The sequence below is a fragment of the Phoenix dactylifera genome, unplaced genomic scaffold (genome assembly GCF_009389715.1).
Source record: "Phoenix dactylifera cultivar Barhee BC4 unplaced genomic scaffold, palm_55x_up_171113_PBpolish2nd_filt_p 000311F, whole genome shotgun sequence".
In the NCBI taxonomy this organism is placed as follows: domain Eukaryota; kingdom Viridiplantae; phylum Streptophyta; class Magnoliopsida; order Arecales; family Arecaceae; genus Phoenix; species Phoenix dactylifera.
In genome coordinates this window covers 19752-41157 of record NW_024067782.1, presented here as the reverse complement: position 1 = coordinate 41157, position 21406 = coordinate 19752, and the positions used below count along the sequence as shown (strand labels likewise).

Genomic DNA, 21406 nt, shown 5'->3' with positions numbered 1-21406 from the left:
TCAATTTATTTATCAACCCAATCATTATTCAAGCTTGGTTCATTTACCAATCGAGCCTTGACATATACTTTGAGACAACCTAATAGCAAGATTGATTTGAACAAATCACTTGATCAAGCCTTGGATTTATTGGATCAGTGGAAATCCAAAACCATAAGATCACAATGCTAACTTGGCTAGAATTATGAAAAACTCATTCCAATTCAACTAAACCTGGTCTAACCCAAACTCGGACTCAAACTCAGTAACCAACACATCAAGTAAGATTGTACTATAGTCTAGTCTTGCTCCAAATCCAAGTCTACCCTCCAAGATCCAACAATACAAGATTATAAATTTGTTCACGCGGAACACGAGATCTAAAATCCGAAGATTCTTGTTTGAAACATTTAGACATTGCAACCGTCGGATCTTTCACGTAATACCTGCTCGCCTCCGCTAAAACTCCGCCCCGAGTTATCATACCGGTCCGCTATTACTCCTGGACCCAGAAGACCTCGTCTCCACGGAAACCACGGACAGCCGTCCATCTGGTGAATAACCGTAAAAACACCAATCGGACGGTGAATATTCAATATTAGTTCGAAACGGAATCTAATTCAATTCCGGCTATCATTAGCCGGGGAAATCCTACACCGCCAAGGATGCCCGATCCTCGCCTATAAATAGCCCGTGTCGCTCTCGCCTCTGTCTCCGCTTCTCGTTCGCTGCTCCGGGGTTAGGATTTGTCGCTCGAATCTTTTTGGGGAGGAAGGAACCATGATCGTCTACCAGGATCTGCTCACAGGTATAGCAGCCATCTTCTTATATTGTCTTTCCGCTCAAATTTTGGTTTTGGATTGCTTAGGAAAGTTCGGATCTTGGAGGCAGAGCACGAGAGTTAGTTTTTTCCCCTTTTTTTTGTAGTTATTGGTCGGGTGATGTGCAATTCTGCTGTTTAGTTGTCTCGTTTGATTAATTTCTGTGGTTTTTAAGCTGCGATTGTTGGAATTTTTTACTTTTTTTTGTTTGGTTGGTGGTAATTGTCATGGAATTCACCTTCTGAGATGAAGTATTGGAGTTAATGGAGAGTTGAAGATTATGATTTTATGATTATATTTATTTGATTTATTCCTGAAAATAACCTAGTGAGATAGTTCGTGACTTTATGTTGCTTGTTATTGGTGCGATGTTTCCCGTGTCTTGCTTTCTTGGGATTGATAATTTTAGTTTGTTATTTAATTTGATTTCATCTTTTGTTGTTGAGAACGGGTTTGTGTGCATAAAATCATTATTGTGCATTTGCATGATTCATAAGATCATTGTTTTCAATTGAATATGATAATAATTAAATAGATAAAAGGCATTAAGCCCTTGAAAAAGAATTATTGGTCGGTGCACAGAACTAGGGACGGGTGTCAGCATGTATAAGATACAGGTCCACAGAGAAATGTATTATTAAAATGATTAAGACAGGTCTGAATTAGACTAGACTGCGTAGGGTTAGTGCTGCACCATCACTTGGCTAATTCTTAGGAAGTGAACTATGTGAGATCGTGTTTGTTCACAGTTGTGATTCTCAAAATAGAGTAAGAATTCTTGGGGTCTAAAGCGGATATGTTATTATTCCTTTTTCCCCTCCTTGCCTTGCTCTTGAAGCATGCATGGCATTCTTGTGCCTGATATCTGAATGATTATGAGCCCTTGTATCCACTGCTGCGCTTAGACACCTTCATGTGTTTTGGGCTGGAAAATGGTGTTAGGAAAATATAAAATTGTGCCACAACCTGATGCTTTATACTTAAAATAGACGGTAACAAAACCTGATCAGGTGGCCTCATGCAAACTTGGGCTTCTAGAGTGGTTGAAAATTGGATTACGTCAAGGCCATAAATTGTTTTTCTATGTGTTCAATCACCCAAATTATGTGTTATATATAAATCTGAAATTCAAGGACTTGAGTACGTAAAAGCGAGCCTCAACATGTAAAATAATTTTAGATTTTATATTTAATCAGAATATTAGCATGGAAGTGCAGATGGCATCATATGTGGGCAAGTTTTGCCTGTAAAGTGATTAAAAGAATTTACAATCTTTGGTGGTGACTGATAATATCCCTAGCAAAGAAAATCTAGTCAATTATATGGCATTGCAAGCAATCTTTGACTATAGTCAGTATAGGTTTGAAACATGAAGGTCATCTAAGATAAAGCCATTGTGTGTTTTGGAGAAGCAGGCATCGATGAGATGGCTGAACATTATGTTAGAGAAGGTGACAAAAATGGTTGAGCTTGTGTTTCTAGTCAGCGTTACAGGGTTTGTTAGTGAGTCGACTTGGACAGGATTACAGGTGGATGTAAATGCCTATTAAAGGATAGCATGTTAGCAGAGAAAACCAGAAATATGAATGAAGGTAGATATTTTATATTTTGGCTGTCTTGGCTCTGATGTAGCACTACTTAGGCCTTTAAGTAGGTGGGATAAGCTATCTTGAACCTGATCCATTTTGCATTATAATGTGATGCTTTTAACAACCATGCGATTAACTGGAATTTAAAATGCAAAAATTCATCTCTGTTTTTTGTACAGGATTACAGGTGGATGTAAATGCTCTAATGAGTCATGAGGATATTTTATCTTTATATATATGATCCAGTTTAATTTAGTCACTCTGCAATCGTTTCCCTTGTCAGCTATAAGTTTACTTTGTTCTAAAGAAACCATTAGGACTTCCTGGTATACATTTATTGCATTGTCTTTGTCTTTGAAGGAGAAGATGTGTCAGAATGGTGTAGTGGTTGAACATTGTCTCGTGTATCGGTCGTGTGAACCTTGTTTGTTTATATGTTCTTCTCTCTTGAACTAGTAATCTGTATAAAGAATGCAGACGGTAGAAATCTATTTCTTTTTTGTCAGTATTCAATGTCCATGACACACCTTTTCTGCACAAGTTCTTAGTGTAAGTTTGGTTTCGATTATATGAGTAAGAAAACTTGACTTGGAGTTCAGATCTGCCCATTTGGCTCTTCAGCATGTTTAAAGGATGAACAAGTTCTTGATTTGCTGTCCCATAACCATATTTATTAAGCCTTCTACCAACTATTTTGGGATATCAATAAGTTGTTCATTGCAACCTAGCATTTATGAATATATCCAATTTGGATCAATTTCATAGTTTGACATGCTTTTTATGACTGCCTGTCAACCAAATGTCGACCTTTCTACTTTTTTCATCTGGGCTTGCAATTGGCATTGGTACTGATGTTGAGGTCCATGTATGCTGTCAACTATGTTATTATTTAAAAAAAATTATGATAGTAGGTCCAAATTTTGACTCTCTCTGTTGATTCTTTATTGATGCAGTCCTTTAAACATTGCATTTATCAATTACATGGCTTTTATTCTTTACCATGTCCATGATATTAGCACTTAACATATGCTTTCCTGAACTGATATTTTTAATGATTTGATGCCAACAAATAATTGATCAATTTAATGTTTTTTTTTTAGGTGACGAGCTCCTCTCAGACTCATTCCCCTACAAAGAAATCGAAAATGGAATGCTGTGGGAAGTTGAGGGGAAGGTCAATTTTTCCAGCTCCTCTCAATTACCCCTTTTAAGTGTCTGTATGTCCATTTATACACATTCTTGTTTGTTTGTGGAATAGCCTCTGTTCTTCTTCTGTAGGTTTTTTTGCACTTTTGTGATACATTTGGATAAGCATGTCATGCCTAGATTGTTTGATTATGAACTTTTGGTATTCGATAGCTGGATGAAATTCTGAACTTCGATACTGTTATTGGTGGGATATGAAATATCCCTACAAGCTTAAATATATAGTATTATTGATTGATGAACAGTGGGTTGTTAAAGGAGCTGTAAATGTAGACATTGGCGCAAACCCTTCTGCTGAAGGTGGTGAAGAAGATGAAGGGCTTGATGATCGGGCTGAGAAGGTGGTTGATATTGTCGACACCTTCCGCCTTCAGGTTATTGCCTTTGGTCAATATCATTCATTTAGCTTTATTCTGGAATCTATAGGTCAAAGCTCTAAAGAAGGGTTTTTGGTTTACCTTGTAATATCAATTATTAACAGGAACAACCTGCCTTCGACAAGAAGCAATTTGTGACCTTTATGAAGCGTTATATCAAGCAATTGACACCCAAGCTGGATGCCGAGAAGCAAGAGCTCTTCAAGAAGCACATTGAGGGAGCTACCAAGTACTTACTCTCGAAGCTCAGTGACCTACAATTGTAAGTCTCAAGTTTCCATTTATCTATGTTTGATGTAGTTTGTAATTCTATATCATCTCTTGTATGGATGACAATGTTGCCAAATCCTATGGTGAAGACAACTACTTTTCTGGCTTAAATGGACAAAATAGAGAACAGTAATTACAAACCCAAAACTTTGTGCCTCTTTTTATATATTTCCATAAGATTTATCAATTGCCTAGACCCCTCTTGTACATCTCACGGCCAAGTCCCTAGCACACTTTGAATCTTCAAAGCCATGAGCATGTGAATTTTTATCAGATGTATGGAACGAGCTATGTTTGCTGCAATTAGAAATTTATGCATGCATATTTCTGTAATGAGTATGCTATAAACAGTCATCTAAATCATTAAACATGCTAGCCTTTTTAAGGGCGAGGTACTGACCTCCTGGTAAATGAAGGACCAGCCTGAAGGCATGTCTCATGCTTTTGTTAACTTTGATCTTTTCAGTTGTGAAAGGCAAAACCATTTCTCTTCTAGGATTTTATCCTGCCAAACTGTTGGATGCAAGATTTATTCGTTTTCAAACTTTTGAGACTCAAACAATCTGATGTTCTTTGGCAGTTTCGTGGGCGAGAGCATGCATGATGATAGCAGCATGGTCTTTGCATACTACAAGGAGGGTGCCACTGATCCAACATTTCTGTACTTTGCTTATGGATTGAAGGAGGTCAAGTGCTAAGGATGATGATGCCGCTCGCAAAGGGGATGCTGTAGTTCAGTCAAATAGTACTGCCTTTATCTTTCTGCTAGAAGTCCTATTATGTTACGCTGGGTTAATTGTTCTTTTTTGTCTTTTAATTTAACCAGTTAAGTAAATACTTGTTCGAGCTTTGCTTAAGTGTGTTTTAATGAGTTTGTAATGAGATATTAAGTACTGGGTTATTGAGGAATAAACTGTCGCTGGCAGCCATTGCCACTGGCAAGCACCTGCTGTTGGCCATCATCGCCGCCCGCCACCATTGTTGGCCACCGCTTAGCCATCAAACAATCATCATTTTCACCATCAAACAACAAGTTTTTGGTAGTTTCAATTTTTTTTTTAAACAAAATGAAAACTAGCTATCATGGTAAATGCTACCTAAAATATATGGAGATATTTAAAAGAAGACTGAAGGAGTTTGGATAAGTTTGCAGTTCTCTTTGCAATGTAAGATCAATACAGGTGCTACGTTTGTTAGATGTTGCTTAAAATCTGGCTTTCCAGAGATGATGGATTTTCATGGTGCAAGGAAAGGGGGTAGGCTTTACTTCAAAATTCAAAGAGGTTGATAAAAAATTATACAATGTGAGTAATAGAAAATGTTATAAGAACTACAAATTTTTTTATAGCTTTATATAAACATTAAATTCCTAGTGAACATCTTCTCTATTCTCAATCTTCTTAAAACGTTCAATAAAAAGAGAGAAAAGAATATCTTTATCCACTCATTGTCTGTATATTTTTTTCAAAAAAATAATAATAAATCAAGCATAGAGGTGGTAAATATTTTTTAATTCTTTTTCATGGGGATGTGTATATATGTTGCGACTTCACATATATTAACTAGATTATTTTTGTTAGAACTAGTTTTAGCCGTGTAAAACTTATATTCAAAGAAGGAAACTTAAGAAAGAACCTTACAAGAAAATATAGCTCATATTCAGCTAACAAACTTTTTGTTTTTATTTTTATGATGGGATCAGAGGTGCATGGTGAAGGGTGTGCTTCTTAACCTCACTTCACTTATAGTACGCCATACTATACCATACTTATACGGTATTGCTACGTAGTATATAGATTGTACCAATATTGCGGTGCCCATACCGAGCGCACTGATATAATAATAGAGTAGCATCGGTACACCAATATCAAGACGGCAAATCTTAGCTTCATGCTTTCCGACCAGCTTGAGCTGATGCATACTCAGTTTTGTAATATACATTTGCTTCTCGACTTGCATGGAAACATCATCAAATTATTGGATTAATTAATTGAAAATTGGAGGGTGAAGGCTTTCCATCAAGGAGTCCGCATTATGATTTGCTTATTAGTAGCAGACATTTGGTAATTAGGAGAATTTGCTTATATTTATTCTAACCAATACATAAAAAAACATTGAAGAATTGAAAAGAATAGGTCCTGTCATTGCTAGTATATTCCAAAACATGTTATTTATTATTATTATTATTCCAAAAAATTATGCAGAAACCAGAAAACAGTTCCTGAAAAATTAATAGGCTGAGAAATTGTGAAAAAAAAAAACAAAGCTGCATTCAGCTTAGGAATTTCAGTGACAACTTCTATCAGAAAAATTCCCCATTCAAGCCACAAAGATACAATATAAACCACTCTGGAATGTAAAAAATCTATGCAAATATCACCATCTAAGGAAACTTACCAGTAGTGGGGAACTGGTCCAACAAATGCAAATCCAAACATGTATCGCACAACAAAAAGTCAAAAATTTTTACATTGCGGCGTGTAAATTAAGATTTAACATTTAGAGCAAAAGAAATTGAACTATCACAGTAAAACAGGTTCAACACAAATCTTAACAGAGGCAAAACCAAAAAAATGCAGCCTTGACAAGTACAGGCTGTCTAAAGTCCAAATCCCTCATCTAAATCCAGGGTCCACATAGAAAGACAAAGTCATGGTGTTCAATACGGATAGAATAATGCAACAAGGTCAATGGTTTACCATAATCCGTGGGTTGAGACAGAGTGTTCTCCTCTCACCTTTCATCACCTCATTCTTGTAAGGTATACTTTTAGTCACTTGTAGTAGCATGTCTCTATGCTCAAAGATCACCTTCTTAACCTGGGGATTCTTGTACCTAACTTGTAGATGATTGCAGTGTGGTGTACCATAAGCCATGCTTCGTGCTTGTTCCACTTGGATGTTATCAATATTTGTTTACATCAGGCATAAAACCATCGAATTGAACTTTTAAATCAGCACCGATGTTTTTAAGAAAAACTTCTGAAGATGATTTCTTGGAGAGTTGAAAGAAAGGAAAGACCGAACTATTACTTTAGGCAAGTCGATAGATTTCAACAAGGCCATGCTGAACCATCTCCAAGCTCAACCCGGTAGCTGGCCAGCTTTTCTCTCATGTACAAAGTGTTAGCAATATATCATCTAAATCAACAAATAAATCTATAAATTCAATTAATGGAAAATCTTAAAGAGAATAATATACATATATATTATTCGGCATCCAAATAATTCTATTTTAATACAAAATAAATCTACTCTAGCACAAAATAAATCTATGCATTTAATAAATTTATATCATAGAATTTCAAATCCTACAAATCTACTAATATTAAATTAAAAATAAAAGTAGAAGAAAGTAGCCTGATTGAAGGCAGGTTGAAGCGCGTAGACGCTGTCCCAAAGAAGTATTTGTCCTCACGTACGGGTCTCCTGACAATCCTCCTCTGAGATACGACGACTCTACAACTTCTTCTTCGGCACGTCTCGGAAGAAGTCAAAGCGAACCGATCGGACTTGCAGATCCAGCAAAGAGCGGAATGAAAAGAATAAAATAATCTGAATAAATATATAAAAATAAAAATCAAAAGTGGCTAAAAGGAGGAAGAATTTCTTCAGAGTTTTCTACTATTTTTCTGTAATTTTTCGTGTTTTAATAGGCTGAAATAGAGGGGTATTTATAGGGGTTATTATAGGGGCAAAATAGTCTTTTGCGGACACGCAGGCGCATTCCGCGTCCGCGTCCATGTTCTTCACACGGTAATTAAGCGCATGCAGGCGTTGGCTCAATACCAAAAATGCGTAACGCCCGTTGGGCGTTTCCATTTTCTCAAACGCGCACGCGGCCCGAGATTTGGCCGCGTGCGCATTTAAGTTTTTCCCAACAATCCCCCATAAAAACTTAAATAATTTTAAAATCAAAATAAAATGCTGGATATCTTATATTATGTAATAAGTGTAGGTACCTTTCGGTTTGAACCTTCACTTAGTGACAATTGATTACATATGTGGAGCCAAGGTGGTCTTAACCTTAAACCTCGGTCCATGGCTCAAATTAAATCAACAGCATACATAATATAGCCCGATCTGGGTTCTAAGCAGGTTGCGCTATTATGGCCATGCGCAGGTATCTATAATGTGCTTTTTAGGGAATCGCCCATTTTCTATAATCGTGGCTTCACGACTGCACATATAGGTGAGTCCTAATAAGGAAGCTAGCAAAGAAGCTCCTGCCTCTTGGGTCTCGGACTTATTAAGAGTTATACAAACGAACTTATCCTACTGCTTGCTTTTATGAGCACTAGCGCCATAGGGATGAAGAAAACATGAAATAGTGCTCCTCTTAGTCACACTCTGGTTTGTTTCTACCCATTAAACCTTTTCAGGTTGGGTTCCCACCGTGGTGATCTATTTTTATGGGCTAAGCCCTATCCCCCTCGACGACTCTAGAACTACTGTTCTAGACAAGCTTTTTGTAAGCTGATCAGCCAAGTTGTTTTCTGATTTTACAAAATTCAAGGCAATAACATTATTTTTCAATTTATATCTTAATGATTTATGATGCACTTTTAAGTGCCTGTTCATTTTTACATTGGTATTTCTATCGGCTGCATATCCTATGAATATAGCATCCACTATTTTAGGCCCTAGTTTCTCTCTTAAAATAAGGTATTTTTACTTTTGCCAGGCACCCCCACACTTTCAAATAGCTAAGATTAGGTTTTCTATGTTTCTAATCTTCATATGGGGTTAGATCATTATTTTTAGAGGAAATCCTATTGAGGATATAACAGGTTGAAACTAGAGTTTCCCTCCACAAATTTTCTGGTACTCCTGAGCTTACAAGCAAGAAGTTCAAAACTTGGATGAAGGTCAGACCTCTTTAGGTATGGCTCAGAGTCTTAGTAAAATCAGACCAGGAGTTAGGTAGTTTATCTATCAGACAGGCTACTTGGAATGGTTCAACCAAATTGGTTCCATTAGCCCTAAGCTGGTGGATCAGAATTTCAAAATCATGGATTTGGTCATTCATGGGCTTTGAGTCCACCATCCTAAAGTCGTTGAAGTCAGAGGCCTTGAACATCTTCACCCTAGCATCATTTAGACTATATTTGCTTTCTAGGGTGTCCCAGAGTTTTTTGGCACTCTTGGCTGTGTAATAGATATCATACAGCCTCTCAGAAAGGACACCTAAGATTCTATGAATACAATGATAGTCTATCTCATCAGGTGTTCTAGAGGGTGTGTTAGTGGAGGCAAAAAGGTTCAGTGTTGGAGGAGGTTGAGCATATCGTGAAGTAGTTGGGTTGGACCCGTTATCAACTTCAGTAATGCTTTCACCTATGGCTAAGATTAATCCTAATATGGTAAGCCATAACCGCATTTGGTTCTGCCACCTCCTAAAGTTATGACCATCAAATTTTTCAGGTTTGGCACTAAGGTGGTCACTAGTGTTTGAGGCCATAGGATCAGGGTTACAGAATAGAGACAGAAACCTGAATGAAGGCAAAAAATCTATGTCAAAAGATTACACTAATATTTATATTGAACTTTGGATGTCTAATTGATATATCTAAAAAACTAATAGCCAGATCAGCTCTAGATCGGTGGTGGAGCACTAGGCTCACTTAAGTACCAGCCTTTCTTAGGCACGTATGCCTTTTTGACAAGCTTTTCTTAGATACTATTAGTTAGTAGATATAGTCACTAAAAATCACACAAATTCAATTTTTAGAATAATCTAAGTGCAAACTTAAATTTGTTATTATGGATTAACTAACTTTTGAATTTTCCGTTTGACTTTTCCGAATTAGTAACAATTGATTACTAAATTTAATGCTAGCAAAATAATTATTGTAATTGAAATCTAATTTATCAATTCAATGAATTATATATATTAGAATTGATTTATTTTCTTATTAGAATAATTGATCACTAATTTTGTAGCAAATCAATTATTATAATTAAGATCTAAAATATCAATTCAATGAATTAAAAGATTTATTTCTTTATTAGAATAATTGATTGAGATCTAATAAGTCAATTCAATGAATTATAAGATTTATTCCTTTATTAGAATAATTGATTGAGATCTAATAAGTCAATTCAATAAGTTAATTATTACGTATTAACCAATTTTCAAATTTTCCGTTTGAATGGGATCTGAAAATTACTCCTTGAGGAGTCCAAATAGAGATATAATAAACCTCTTGGAGGTTAAACAAATTATTACCTTTTCAGAATAATTTATTATTAATTATGTACTAGCAAAAATGATTATTGCAATTAAAATCTAATATGCCACAATTGCAATAAAGAATTTAATGAATTATATATTACTAACAAAAAATAATTAAATACTTCTTTGGATTGTTAGCAATATATCATCTAAATAAACAAATAAATCTATAAATTCAATTAATAAAAAATCTTAAAAAGAATAATATACATGTATATTATTCGGCATCCAAATAATTCTATTTTAATGCAAAATAAATCTACTCTAGCACAAAATAAATCTATGCATTTAATAAATTTATATCATACAATTTCAAATCCTACAAATCTACTAATATTAAATTAAAAATAAAAGTAGAAGAAAGTAGCCTGATTGAAGGCAGGTCGAAGCGCGTAGACGTTGTCCCAAAGAAGTATTTGCCCCCACGTACGGGTCTCCCGGCAATTCTCCTTTGAGATACGACGACCCTACAACTTCTTTTTCGGCACGTCTCGGAAGAAGTCAAAACGAGCCCGATCGGACTTGCAGATCCAGCAAAAAGCGGAATAAAAAGAATAAAATAAACTGAATAAATATATAAAAATAAAAATCAAAAGTGGCTAAGAGGAGGAAGAATTTCTTCAGAGTTTTTCTACTATTTTTCTGTAATTTTTCGTGTTTTAATAGGTTGAAATAGAGGGGTATTTATAGGGGTTATTATAGGGGCAAAATGGTCTTTTGCGGACATGCAGGCGCATTCCGCATCCGCGTCCGCGTTCTTCACGCGGTAATTAAGCGCACGCGGGTGCTGGCTCAATACCAAAAATGTGTAACGCCCGTTGGGCGTTTCCATTTTCTCAAACGCGTATGCAGCCCGAGATTTGGCCGTGTGCGCATTTAAGTTTTTCCCAACACAAAGCTGGTAGGATAGCTCTCATGAGCATGTCCTTGTTCTTGCTATCATATGCCTTTTCGTTTAAGTCTTAATCCCAAAGACCATCCTTTCAGGAGTATAATGTGCATGGCTTGACTCCTACAGACTCATTAAAAACATAAACGAACTCCATTTTATTAAGATGGTGGAAGATACCAAGTCACTTTCTGAATATATATACTTGCAGAATATTGATGCCACAACGACTTGAACGTGTAATATTGCTTAAAACTACGGTGCAAACACCTTCAGTCATATCGATTTCAAATTATAATAGGAACAGATAGAATGATAACATTTTTTGGAAAAATCATATTTTTACTTATATTTAAACAAATCCTACGAGATCTCTCTTTTGAGAGGATGCATGATATATCTTTCTTTTTCTTATCAACCCTTTCAGATCTCAGCTCATTCTCTCAGAAAACATATTTAATGAAAAATAGTTAATATCTAATTCCGATTCGAGTAATTTTGCCAGATGAATGCTTCTTTTTTTTAAAAAAAAGATAAATTTCTTTGAAATTAAATCAAGAAATTTCCTTACTAGGATCCCAACAGAGCAAGAAAGCCTGACATCATATGATGGCCTCATTTGAAAGATAATAATTGTGATGACTTGTCTAGCACTAGCAGTTTTTCCATGTGATTCATTGAACTTGAGAAATGTCTAACAATTGTCAAAAGGGAAAAACTTTCCTCATCCGCATTTCTATTTGGGTGCATGCACAACAGGAACTGCATTGGAAAGTGAAAGCACAATGCCATTGGATGTGACTCAGTTTGCCTCCTGGTTTTGAAATTTGAGTAGGTCTAGTTTTTACAGTGGCCTCAAATTCCACAGCATGTAGCACAAAACAAGAGTACATCATTACACTATTATAAGCAGGCTAAATACTGAAGCATAGTTTAATTCTCTCCTCATTCTTACAATAGGTCACAGAGCCGGCAAATGTTGTGGATTGGTAATTGATGACATGATGGGAGTTGGCCGGCAAACAAGAGTGGAGAGTTAAAGATTATACCTCTCCCATCATGAGGAAAGCAAAAAAAAAAAAAAAAGGAAGAAGAAAGAAGCCATCAGGAACTACCCACCAAATTTTGGGCACATAGAAAATTGTTTCAACAGGAAAAATTCCTCCCATCAAAATGTCAAATGGCTTGTCATTGACAGCATGAAAAGGACCATAAGGTAGGTCTGTCTACAAATAATGAAGAGGTTAAATCCTAAGAGTACAGTTAGATAGGACTTTTAAAATAATGAAGGGGCTATTTCTCCACTAGTATAATATTGTATATTAGCCATTTTGTGGAAGTTCTTGTTTGTAATTATCAATTTATGAATGCCTAGACAAAGCCTACAAGGACCAAGTCAATAACAAGTGTTCTGAGGTGTCATTCTTGTCTTCCTTTTCTTTCTTTCTTTCCTTTTCTCATCAGTAGGATTATCTTTTGTAGTTAAAATAGGTATGGATTTGAATCATAGACAATAGAACATACCATGGCTAATGTCATGCTGCTCTCACTATGTGCAGTCGAGAAGTTTTCTCTAACATGTGGTAGGATGCCATTTGTTTAACTCTATAAACTGGTGCAATAAATGGGATATAGTTGCGTAGTATGTTGCCATTGTGGTTTTATTAGTTCTAGAGAATTTTTCATGTGCACATGATGAGCACACCAAAGCATTTTTCTTGAACTATTTGTTGGATAGCAGCAATCAATCTGTACATGTTGATTAAAGAAAGATTCCTTCGTATGGTTGTGTGCATTACAGATTCAGAAAGAAAGAACAGGGCCCTTCTTGACATTTAACCTGCGGTGGAAGAGAAAACAATTGAATGAGTCCACATCCATTGATAAACAATGTGGCTGTGCCCTTTGACAGATATACAAATGATGATTTGCAATTAGGCTATCCTACTTATCTAAAAGGTAGGCTTTTGTACAAGTACATCATTGTTTAAGAACTCTGGTTGGTACTTAAACCATGGGGGATTTGAGGACCCTGGTTTTGAGCAAAGCTTATCCACTTATATCTGTAAGGATTTCAATTCCCAACCTTCTTGATACATGAGAGTTGTGGTGCCAACCTCTGTCGGTAAAAGAAAGGGCACACCTGTATATGTTGTCTTATTAACCAGCTTAGCTGATGCACCAGTCCCTTGTTCTAAGAAAGATAACCCATTGATCTCTGAGAACATTCATTGTCACCTAATTTCACTGACATATGAGCCTCGAGACGTTGATGATGATACAAAACAAGCCACTCTAGGTTGTATGTTATGTTTGTAAGGGACCTTTTCAGTTCATATTCCCCCATTCTCAAATTTGTTGAAGCCTTCGAACATGTTCTCATCAGGCAAATGTAGTTTTGATCTACTGTGAAGCGAAACTTTAGGGTTGAAAGATTTTCAAATCTAGAATTATCAGTTATCTCGGTAAGCGACCAAGACTAAGATAAACCAACATCTTGGTTTATCTCGATGGCATGTTGGAAAAATTTGGAATGAACTGAGATCTTCCAAGATCTCTACCAGATTGCAATATTGAAATCTCAACAGATAAGATGAACTAAAAATTATTTTTAAACATTGTTTTTAATATTACTTAGTTATAAATGTTTATTTAAGTAAGTGAATAAATATTAATCAATATGAATATGTTGTAGCAGCTGCTATCTCACATTTTATCTGTCACGCCCCCGCCTTTGCGAAGCACGTGAGGCACCCAGTGCCCACGTGGGGGCCACATGATGGGGGACCACGGGGCTCCCCTGCCAGATATTGTCCGGTTCCGGGGCTTCACGCAAGCGTCCTTCACCCCTCCCCGGTTTTATTTTCCACCCAAAACGCGTCTGCAGGATTAGGAGACACCCGCCTCATATGCCCAGGCTTTGGAACGAGTCTTTCCGATGTGGGACTATTGGGCCTCACACCCTTCCCACCACAGACAAGAGCCGTCCTCGGCTCTGATACCAAATGTCACGCCCCCGCCTTTGCGAAGCACGTGAGGCACCCAGTGCCCACGTGGGGGCCACATGAGGGGGGACCACGGGGCTCCCCTGCCAGATATTGTCCGGTTCTGGGGCTTCATGCAAGCATCCTTCACTCCTCCCCGGTTTTGTTTTCCACCCAAAACGCGTCTGCAGGATTAGGAGACACCCGCCTCATATGCCCAGGCTCTGGAACGAGTCTTTCCGATGTGGGACTATTGGGCCTCACACCCTTCCCACCATCAGACAAGAGCCGTCCTCGGCTCTGATACCAAATGTCACGCCCCCGCCTCTACGAGGCACGTGAGGCACCGAGTGCCCACGTGAAGGCCACGTGAGGGGGGAACACGGGGCTCCCCTGCCAGATATTGTCCGGTTCTGAGGCTTCACGCAAGCGTCCTTCACCCCAGGGGAGCCCCGTGGTCCCCCCTCATGTGGCCCCCACGTGGGCACTGGGTGCCTCACGTGCTTCGCACAGGCGGGGGCATGACATTTGGTATCAGAGCCGAGGACGGCTCTTGTCTGATGGTGGGAAGGGTGTGAGGCCCAATAGTCCCACATCGGAAAGACTCATTCCAGAGCCTGGGCATATGAGGCGGGTGTCTCCTAATCCTGCAGACGCGTTTTGGGTGGAAAACAAAACCGGGGAGGGGTGAAGGATGCTTGCATGAAGCCCCAGAACCAGACAATATCTGGCAGGGGAGCCCCGCGGTCCCTCCTCATGTGGCCCCCACGTGGGCACTGGGTGCCTCACGTGCTTCGCAAAGGCGGGGGCGTGACATTTGGTATCAGAGCCGAGGACGGCTCTTGTCTGATGGTGGGAAGGGTGTGAGGCCCAATAGTCCCACATCGGAAAGACTCGTTCCAGAGCCTGGGCATATGAGGCGGGTGTCTCCTAATCCTGCAGACGCGTTTTGGGTGGAAAACAAAACCGGGGAGAGGTGAAGGATGCTTGCATGAAGCCCCAGAACCAGACAATATCTGGCAGGGGAGCCCTGCAGTCCCCCCTCATGTGGCCCCCACGTGGGCACTGGGTGCCTCACGTGCTCCGCAGAAGCGGGGGCGTGACATTATCAGTTTATATCAGTCAAGATAATAAGATCAAGATTTATATATATTGTGTTGGGGTGGCTTGATGCTGATATAAGTTGAGATCTTGGCTGGGATAATAATCCTGTTCAAGAATCTGATAAAGATCTCTATAATATACAATGGATTCTGAGACTAGCATAGCTTTCCATAATTTTCAGAATATTGCTGAGCATGGGACAAACTGACCCTCTAAGTTAAAGAGAGGTTTCTTCTTTAACCTGGCTCCTATTTAGAGCCACCTATTTACCATTCAGTTTTTCCTCATCCACTTAGAGTATAGACCTTCATATAGAGTGAATAAAAGATGGATGACTCGCATTAAACTTAATCGAAATAACGAGTGGAAGGTATATTTTGTTTGTTATTTGATAACGCAAACTTGTTGGTCCAGAAATTTAACCAGTCTGAACTCTGCACATCTCTACTCCTAATACATTTGTAAGATAATTATACTTAAGAAAGTTAAGAAAGAAAAAAGTTTGTTAAATAAAAATCACCTTTTTTCAATGTTTAGAAATGAAAAAAGTTTCAGATTGTCTAAAAATGAAAAAAATTAAAGAGAAAAATGATGTGTCTATATCTATGCATATATATTTATTCCAGAATGATTTGATGAATCCAGTTTACCAAAAAAAATACATGTGTATGTATATAAGTATGTATATACATACCTACCGGTCTAAGATTTTCCTTGCTAAAAAGCAGAATTAAAAGAAGTATAATGATAACATTTTTCTATGAAGATCTGAAAAATTTAAAAATAAACAATAAAATTCTCTCTGAGATCTCTTCCTTCAGTTTTTTGATACAATCAAGCAATAAGAATCCTCATTTTCTCTGTTATCCTTCTTTGTTTTTATTAGAAATAAAATTACTTTTTCAAGCTTTCTAAATAACTAAGCAGAGCCTAACGGGGAAAAAAAAAAAGAACTCAAACCAGCACTATATTTACCACTTTATTAATCAGATTGCATGGTAAGCGAAGGTGGGACCTATGTCAGAATGATGACTGGGTGCGGAAATTAATGCTTTTCAAAGTGGCAAATGGGCCTGCTCTCCATTGGTTTCTACTCGAGCTCTCAAATAAATTAATGGTGATATGCCCTGAGAGGCTCTGCTCCGGGATCTCGGATTCATCTCCCGGCTCCCATCCTCTTTCTTCCCCTGAGGGTGTTAGAATCACTGTCAACCCAATGGAATATTCAAGAAAAAATCGAATTTGGAGAGATTCGTCTGCTAAAAAGCAGGATTAGGAGTATATTCTCTCATAGATTTCGTTTCTATGTTGCCGACGGTATCAACAAAGCTCTCTTCCTCCTCTTCTCGAAATTACCTTCATGTTTGTTATAAATTCTTCGGTTTGGTTAGATTTTTATTTGTGCTTGTCTGGATTTGATCTTCTCTTGTGGGTGGAGAATTGGAGATGAAGTTTACTAAGGAGTATGAGGAGTATATGAGGGGGAGGGAGAAGAATGGGCTGAAAAAAGTTGGATTGAAGAGGTTTAAGAAGATACTGAAGAGGTGCCCAAGGGAATTCCGTTCTCAATACCAGCACCAAAAGAAGGAAGGAGGAGAAGAAGAGAATGAGAAGCCAGTTTGGTTCGGGGGTGAGAATTCTTCGCTTCATCAATGCCCTGACCATTGCACAGGTATGCAAGTGGGAATCGAATCGCATGCCACTACCTGAAAAAAAAAAAATTATCTGTTTATAGGTGAATGGATGAAGAAAAAGCTGTCTCCTTTCTTTATATTGTTCCCTTTTTTTTTTTTCCTTTTGGAACTTCACACCACCAGCTAAAAACTCTTTTTATCCGTTTCTCGGCGCATGGATTGTTTGCTTTGCTTTGAGTTTTCTTCTAGGCTTTTTAGCTTTTCCTGCTGGAATTAAGAAAGTTGCCTCATTTGGCTTATTTTTCACCTTTTTTGGGATTACAAGTGTAAATTTTAACAGTTTGTGCTATAAAGTGTACATGATATTCTTACCATTGATCACCCAGGTATGCTTGTTTTTTTTTTTTTTTTTGATACAGAAAATTGCCTCCTTTTTTTCTTGTTTTTCTTATGATACATTCACATGCCCAGGTATGCTGCATCTGGGAATTAAACACGAAAACCGTTGGAAAATTATGCATTTCTTTGTAAGTTACTGGGATGGTTTGTTGTGTTCTAGGTCTTTTTATGAGCCTTTGGAATGGAAAGCTGACCTCTTTATTCTTCCTTTCCCCTTTTCTTAATTAGAGTAAAAATCTCGAATTCTTCTTCTTCATCTTATCTTGAGTTCTTTTTCTCTAATATAATTTACTTAGTTCTGTTATCTATATACAAATTGATTTTAGTCAATGCATTGGTTCATAAAATAATGCCCTATTTCTAGTGTTTTTGTTGACTTCTTTTGATGAGTCAATTGTAGTATGCGATGGGACTTTCTTCCCCTCCCTTCTTGAGGAGATGTCAGAAGTTGTTGGTTGTTTTAATCAACGAGCTCAGCAATTGCTTGAGTTGCATTTAGCATCAGGCTTTCGGAAGTTTGTTATATGGCTTGGAAGCAAGGTGAGTAGTAATCATGAAGCATTAATACAAGAGGGCAAAGATCTTGTTTCCTATGCTATCATTAACTCCATCGCCATGAGAAAAATTTTGAAGAAATATGATAAGGTATACAACTTGACTCTATGATCTCACTTCTTGGCTAATGTTTAATGGGTTCAATCTCAAATGGTCAACAATTATGGCTTGATGCAATAACGTCTAACATCTGATATCATGGAATTTTCTGGTACAGATCCATGACTCTAAGCAAGGTCGGACTTTTAGATCAAATGCTCGAAGTATGCATATTGATATCCTTCAGTCTCCATGGCTCTGCGAGCTAATGGCATTTTACATTAACTTGAAAGAAAATAAACCTGACGAGAACGTGATGCCAGGGCTGTTTGGTGATTTCTCTCTCACATTTGAAAATGGCAAACCCATGCTTTCTTGTGGCCTTTTCGATTCAGTGAATCTTGACATTGACCTGACTTGTTCTATTTGCTTGGTGAGTTTACATTTCTAGTCTTTTTTTTTTTGGTTACAGAATTTTCAATTCTAGTTGCAAGCAAAAAAAAGAGTTTTCAATTCCTAGAATTTCATATCCAGTGCTCCAAACACAAAGTAATTTTATTGAAAATTGCTGCCAAGCCCCCTTGGCTCACTCATGGTTTTTTGTCCAAGTATATTGTAATTGGTATCTAGAGTATGGTTGCAAGCTTGGTTGCTTTTTAGTAACACTACTCGGCCTAGAATTTTAGGTAGAGCTAAAACTTCTCGACTTGCTTCTAAAGTTATTCTTGGGAAGTGAATATATCAGATGTTTTGGAAGTCAGTTCTCCTTCTAATTGCTGTTTCAATTGGCATGCTCTAGGAAACTGTGTTTGATCCTGTTTCTCTTACATGTGGCCACATCTTCTGCTATATGTGTTGCTGCTCTGCTGCATCTGTTACCATAGTCGATGGGCTAAAGAGTGCAGATTCAAAAGCAAAATGCCCATTGTGTCGGAGGGTACTCTCTCTCAACCCCACAACCTCCTGTTGTGCTTATCTATGTTCACTTCCCATAATATCATTTTACAGTTGCTGTAACAAAATGATATTTTTCCTTTAAGACGCAATGTAATCTTGACATGTCATTCCAGGAAGGAGTATATGAGGGTGCAGTGCACTTGGATGAGCTGAAAATTTTGTTAAGCCGTAGGTATATTTCTATTTACTCTGCATTGCATTAGATTTTCTTAGTTAGAAGAACTGCTGCTAATTGGTTTTTTCACAGCTGCCCCGGCTACTGGGCGCAGAGGCTTCAAACTGAAAGAGTGGAGCGCGTTCGGCAGGCCAAGGAGCATTGGGAGTCCCAGTGCCGGGCATTCATGGGAGTCTGAGTGGAAGTCAGCTCGATGTTTGTATTTCATTCTACTTGAGCTCTTGCTCTTCTGTATGTTGTGACATGTCATGCTATGCACTTTGTTGTGAATGAAGGAATTGTCATATTGAATTGCATAATTACCAGGTGGCATCCCATGATTCCATGAGTATTTGAAGTTCTTTCAGAGGTGCGAAATATGCCAATCCTTCTTCTTTATAGAGGTTGCAAATTGCATATTTGTAAACTCCAAATTGCTTCTCTGAACTGGAAATGGAAACAATCTCTTTGTTGTGGTGTATTTTGGTATGTTTCGCATTCATTTCAGGTTTGCGTTAGATACTCTTTCATTGAATCATTCATAAACAATGAACAGGTGGTCATAATATTTTAAACAATCATTCTTTGTTGCCAATTTGCAAACTATCATGCTATATAACTTGCCCCCAACTTGATCTATTACTGAACATCATTTACATTGGTTTTCATGCTTTGCATTCAAACTGTGACTCACTAGCCTGATAATTTATTGTTGAAACCTTTCTGCACTAAGTACTTGATTGATGTGTGTTAGTGGTTCTATTGGCGTGCCTCACCAACTAATCTATGATTAAGATCTCTTGGAAATGAACTGGAGTCCAAAATTTTCTTTGAACTAAACTGCCCAACAGGACAGATGCATGCCTGGATCTTGGTGTAAACTTTGCTATCCAATCCATGAATCCCCATTTTTTGGGATAAAATTGTGAAAATTTGTTTTTCTGAGAAGAATTATATAAAAAAAATGTCAGGATTATTGTGTTCACCTTTTAGGAAACTAAAACATAATGAATTTTGTGTGGCTTGTTGGGTCTTGTTCCCCCTCTTTTTTAAAACTTAAGTAAAATGAGAAGGAAAAAAAAGGATTCCTTAAATTAAAAAGAAAAAAAGATTTGAACAAATTAAAATCTAAGAGTTCTCAATTAGAGACATTTCCTCATTCAAAGTCTCCCCTTCTTAAATAAAAACTATTATAATAAGAAAAAATATTTTGATCATATGATGATCCAAAATCTTCCCTGCAGCCTCTATCACAAAGTTAATTGATCATTAGGCCATTCCTGAAAGAGAATAAAACCTAAAAGGAATTAGGAGAGGAAGGAAAATTTTTCATATATTTGATCTTATGATAGCTGAAAATCCTCCCTAGAATCTCTATCACATAAAGATTAATAAGTGATCAATAAAGGTGTTGATGAATGAGATCAAAGGCTACCAGAAACAGTTCTTTTGAGTAAATAGAAACACCCAAGAGACAGGTTCTGCAAAGATGGTGGTATGGCATGTACTTAAACCATTACTAGCCCTTCTAAATTTAATGAAATGAATGCTTTGCTGTCCACAGCTTTTATTTCATGCATACTTCTTCTTCTTCTTCTTCTTCTTCTTCTTTTTGAGAAAAAGATGGGAACAGATCATGAAATGTGAGTCATAGAAGACTACAAGAAGGAACTATTCTGAAATGTTCTACATTACATTTTTATCTGGGAGAGACTACAGCAGCTCATTGAATCCATAAGACAGAACAAAAAGAATGATTCGAGTGGAAAATAATAATGAAGGTGCAGTAAGACTAATAAGTTTCCAGTGAATAAAGGTTTATTACTCTATCATTTGGGATCATATTATGGTGAAAGGACAAGAGCTAACAGGGATCTGCAACCTCCTTTTATTGAGGAAGCTTTGATTGGACTCCCAAAGCATATAATGGAGTCTCAACCTACATGCTTTCCACCAAAGAAAGCCTGTTTGATGGAGAGGAAGTGTTCCCCAAGGAATCATAGGATCTAAGCCCGCAATAAAAGGATTTGGTAAATGGCCCCATCCTTTGGAAATCAATCCTGCCCATCTCTATGGGTCCACTTGGAGGTGATAGGAGGATCAGCCTGGTTTAATTAATGACTCTTATATCACCTCCCATTATGTTACAGATTTGTATAATTGGAATTGGATTAATAGCCACTATTCTGTCATTATTCTGCTCTTTTTTTTTTGG

General features: G+C 37.5%; 2 protein-coding genes across 6 annotated transcripts; both read left to right on the top strand.

The window, feature by feature from the left end:
• Window positions 1-630: 630 nt before the first annotated feature.
• LOC120103743 (translationally-controlled tumor protein homolog) lies at window positions 631-5269 on the top strand. Of its 4 annotated transcripts, none has more exons than XM_039118136.1 (5): window positions 631-787; window positions 3490-3563; window positions 3841-3936; window positions 4077-4234; window positions 4823-5269. In XM_039118136.1, the coding sequence occupies exons 1-5, from the start codon at window positions 760-762 to the stop codon at window positions 4938-4940; spliced, it is 474 nt and encodes a 157-aa protein (XP_038974064.1). In that variant the 5' UTR covers window positions 631-759; the 3' UTR covers window positions 4941-5269. The 4 variants fall into 4 exon arrangements, with proteins under 4 accessions (XP_038974064.1, XP_038974063.1, XP_038974062.1 ...); XM_039118135.1 differs by having other exon boundaries at window positions 3841-3969; XM_039118134.1 differs by having other exon boundaries at window positions 3490-3606; window positions 3821-3936.
• An 11269-nt stretch (window positions 5270-16538) lies between these two features.
• On the top strand, window positions 16539-19672 carry LOC120105562 (probable E3 ubiquitin-protein ligase BAH1-like 1). Of its 2 annotated transcripts, XM_039118132.1 has the most exons (7): window positions 16539-17125; window positions 17887-18131; window positions 18259-18304; window positions 18404-18513; window positions 18880-19017; window positions 19151-19209; window positions 19285-19672. In XM_039118132.1, exons 1-7 carry the CDS (start codon window positions 16900-16902, stop codon window positions 19388-19390), a joined length of 930 nt encoding a protein of 309 aa, XP_038974060.1. In that variant the 5' UTR covers window positions 16539-16899; the 3' UTR covers window positions 19391-19672. The 2 variants fall into 2 exon arrangements, with proteins under 2 accessions (XP_038974060.1, XP_038974059.1); XM_039118131.1 differs by having other exon boundaries at window positions 18259-18513.
• Window positions 19673-21406: the final 1734 nt, after the last annotated feature.

Coding starts and splice junctions, on each gene's coding strand:
- LOC120105562 (XM_039118131.1), top strand. CDS start 16,900: ATGAAGTTTACTAAGGAGTATGAGGAGTATATGAGGGGGAGGGAGAAG. Junction 18,514..18,879: donor TGACTTGTTCTATTTGCTTG/GTGAGTTTACAT, acceptor GGCATGCTCTAG/GAAACTGTGTTTGATCCTGT. Junction 19,018..19,150: donor AATGCCCATTGTGTCGGAGG/GTACTCTCTCTC, acceptor ATGTCATTCCAG/GAAGGAGTATATGAGGGTGC.
- LOC120103743 (XM_039118133.1), top strand. CDS start 760: ATGATCGTCTACCAGGATCTGCTCACAG. Junction 3,607..3,820: donor ATTACCCCTTTTAAGTGTCT/GTATGTCCATTT, acceptor TTAAATATATAG/TATTATTGATTGATGAACAG. Junction 4,235..4,822: donor AAGCTCAGTGACCTACAATT/GTAAGTCTCAAG, acceptor GTTCTTTGGCAG/TTTCGTGGGCGAGAGCATGC.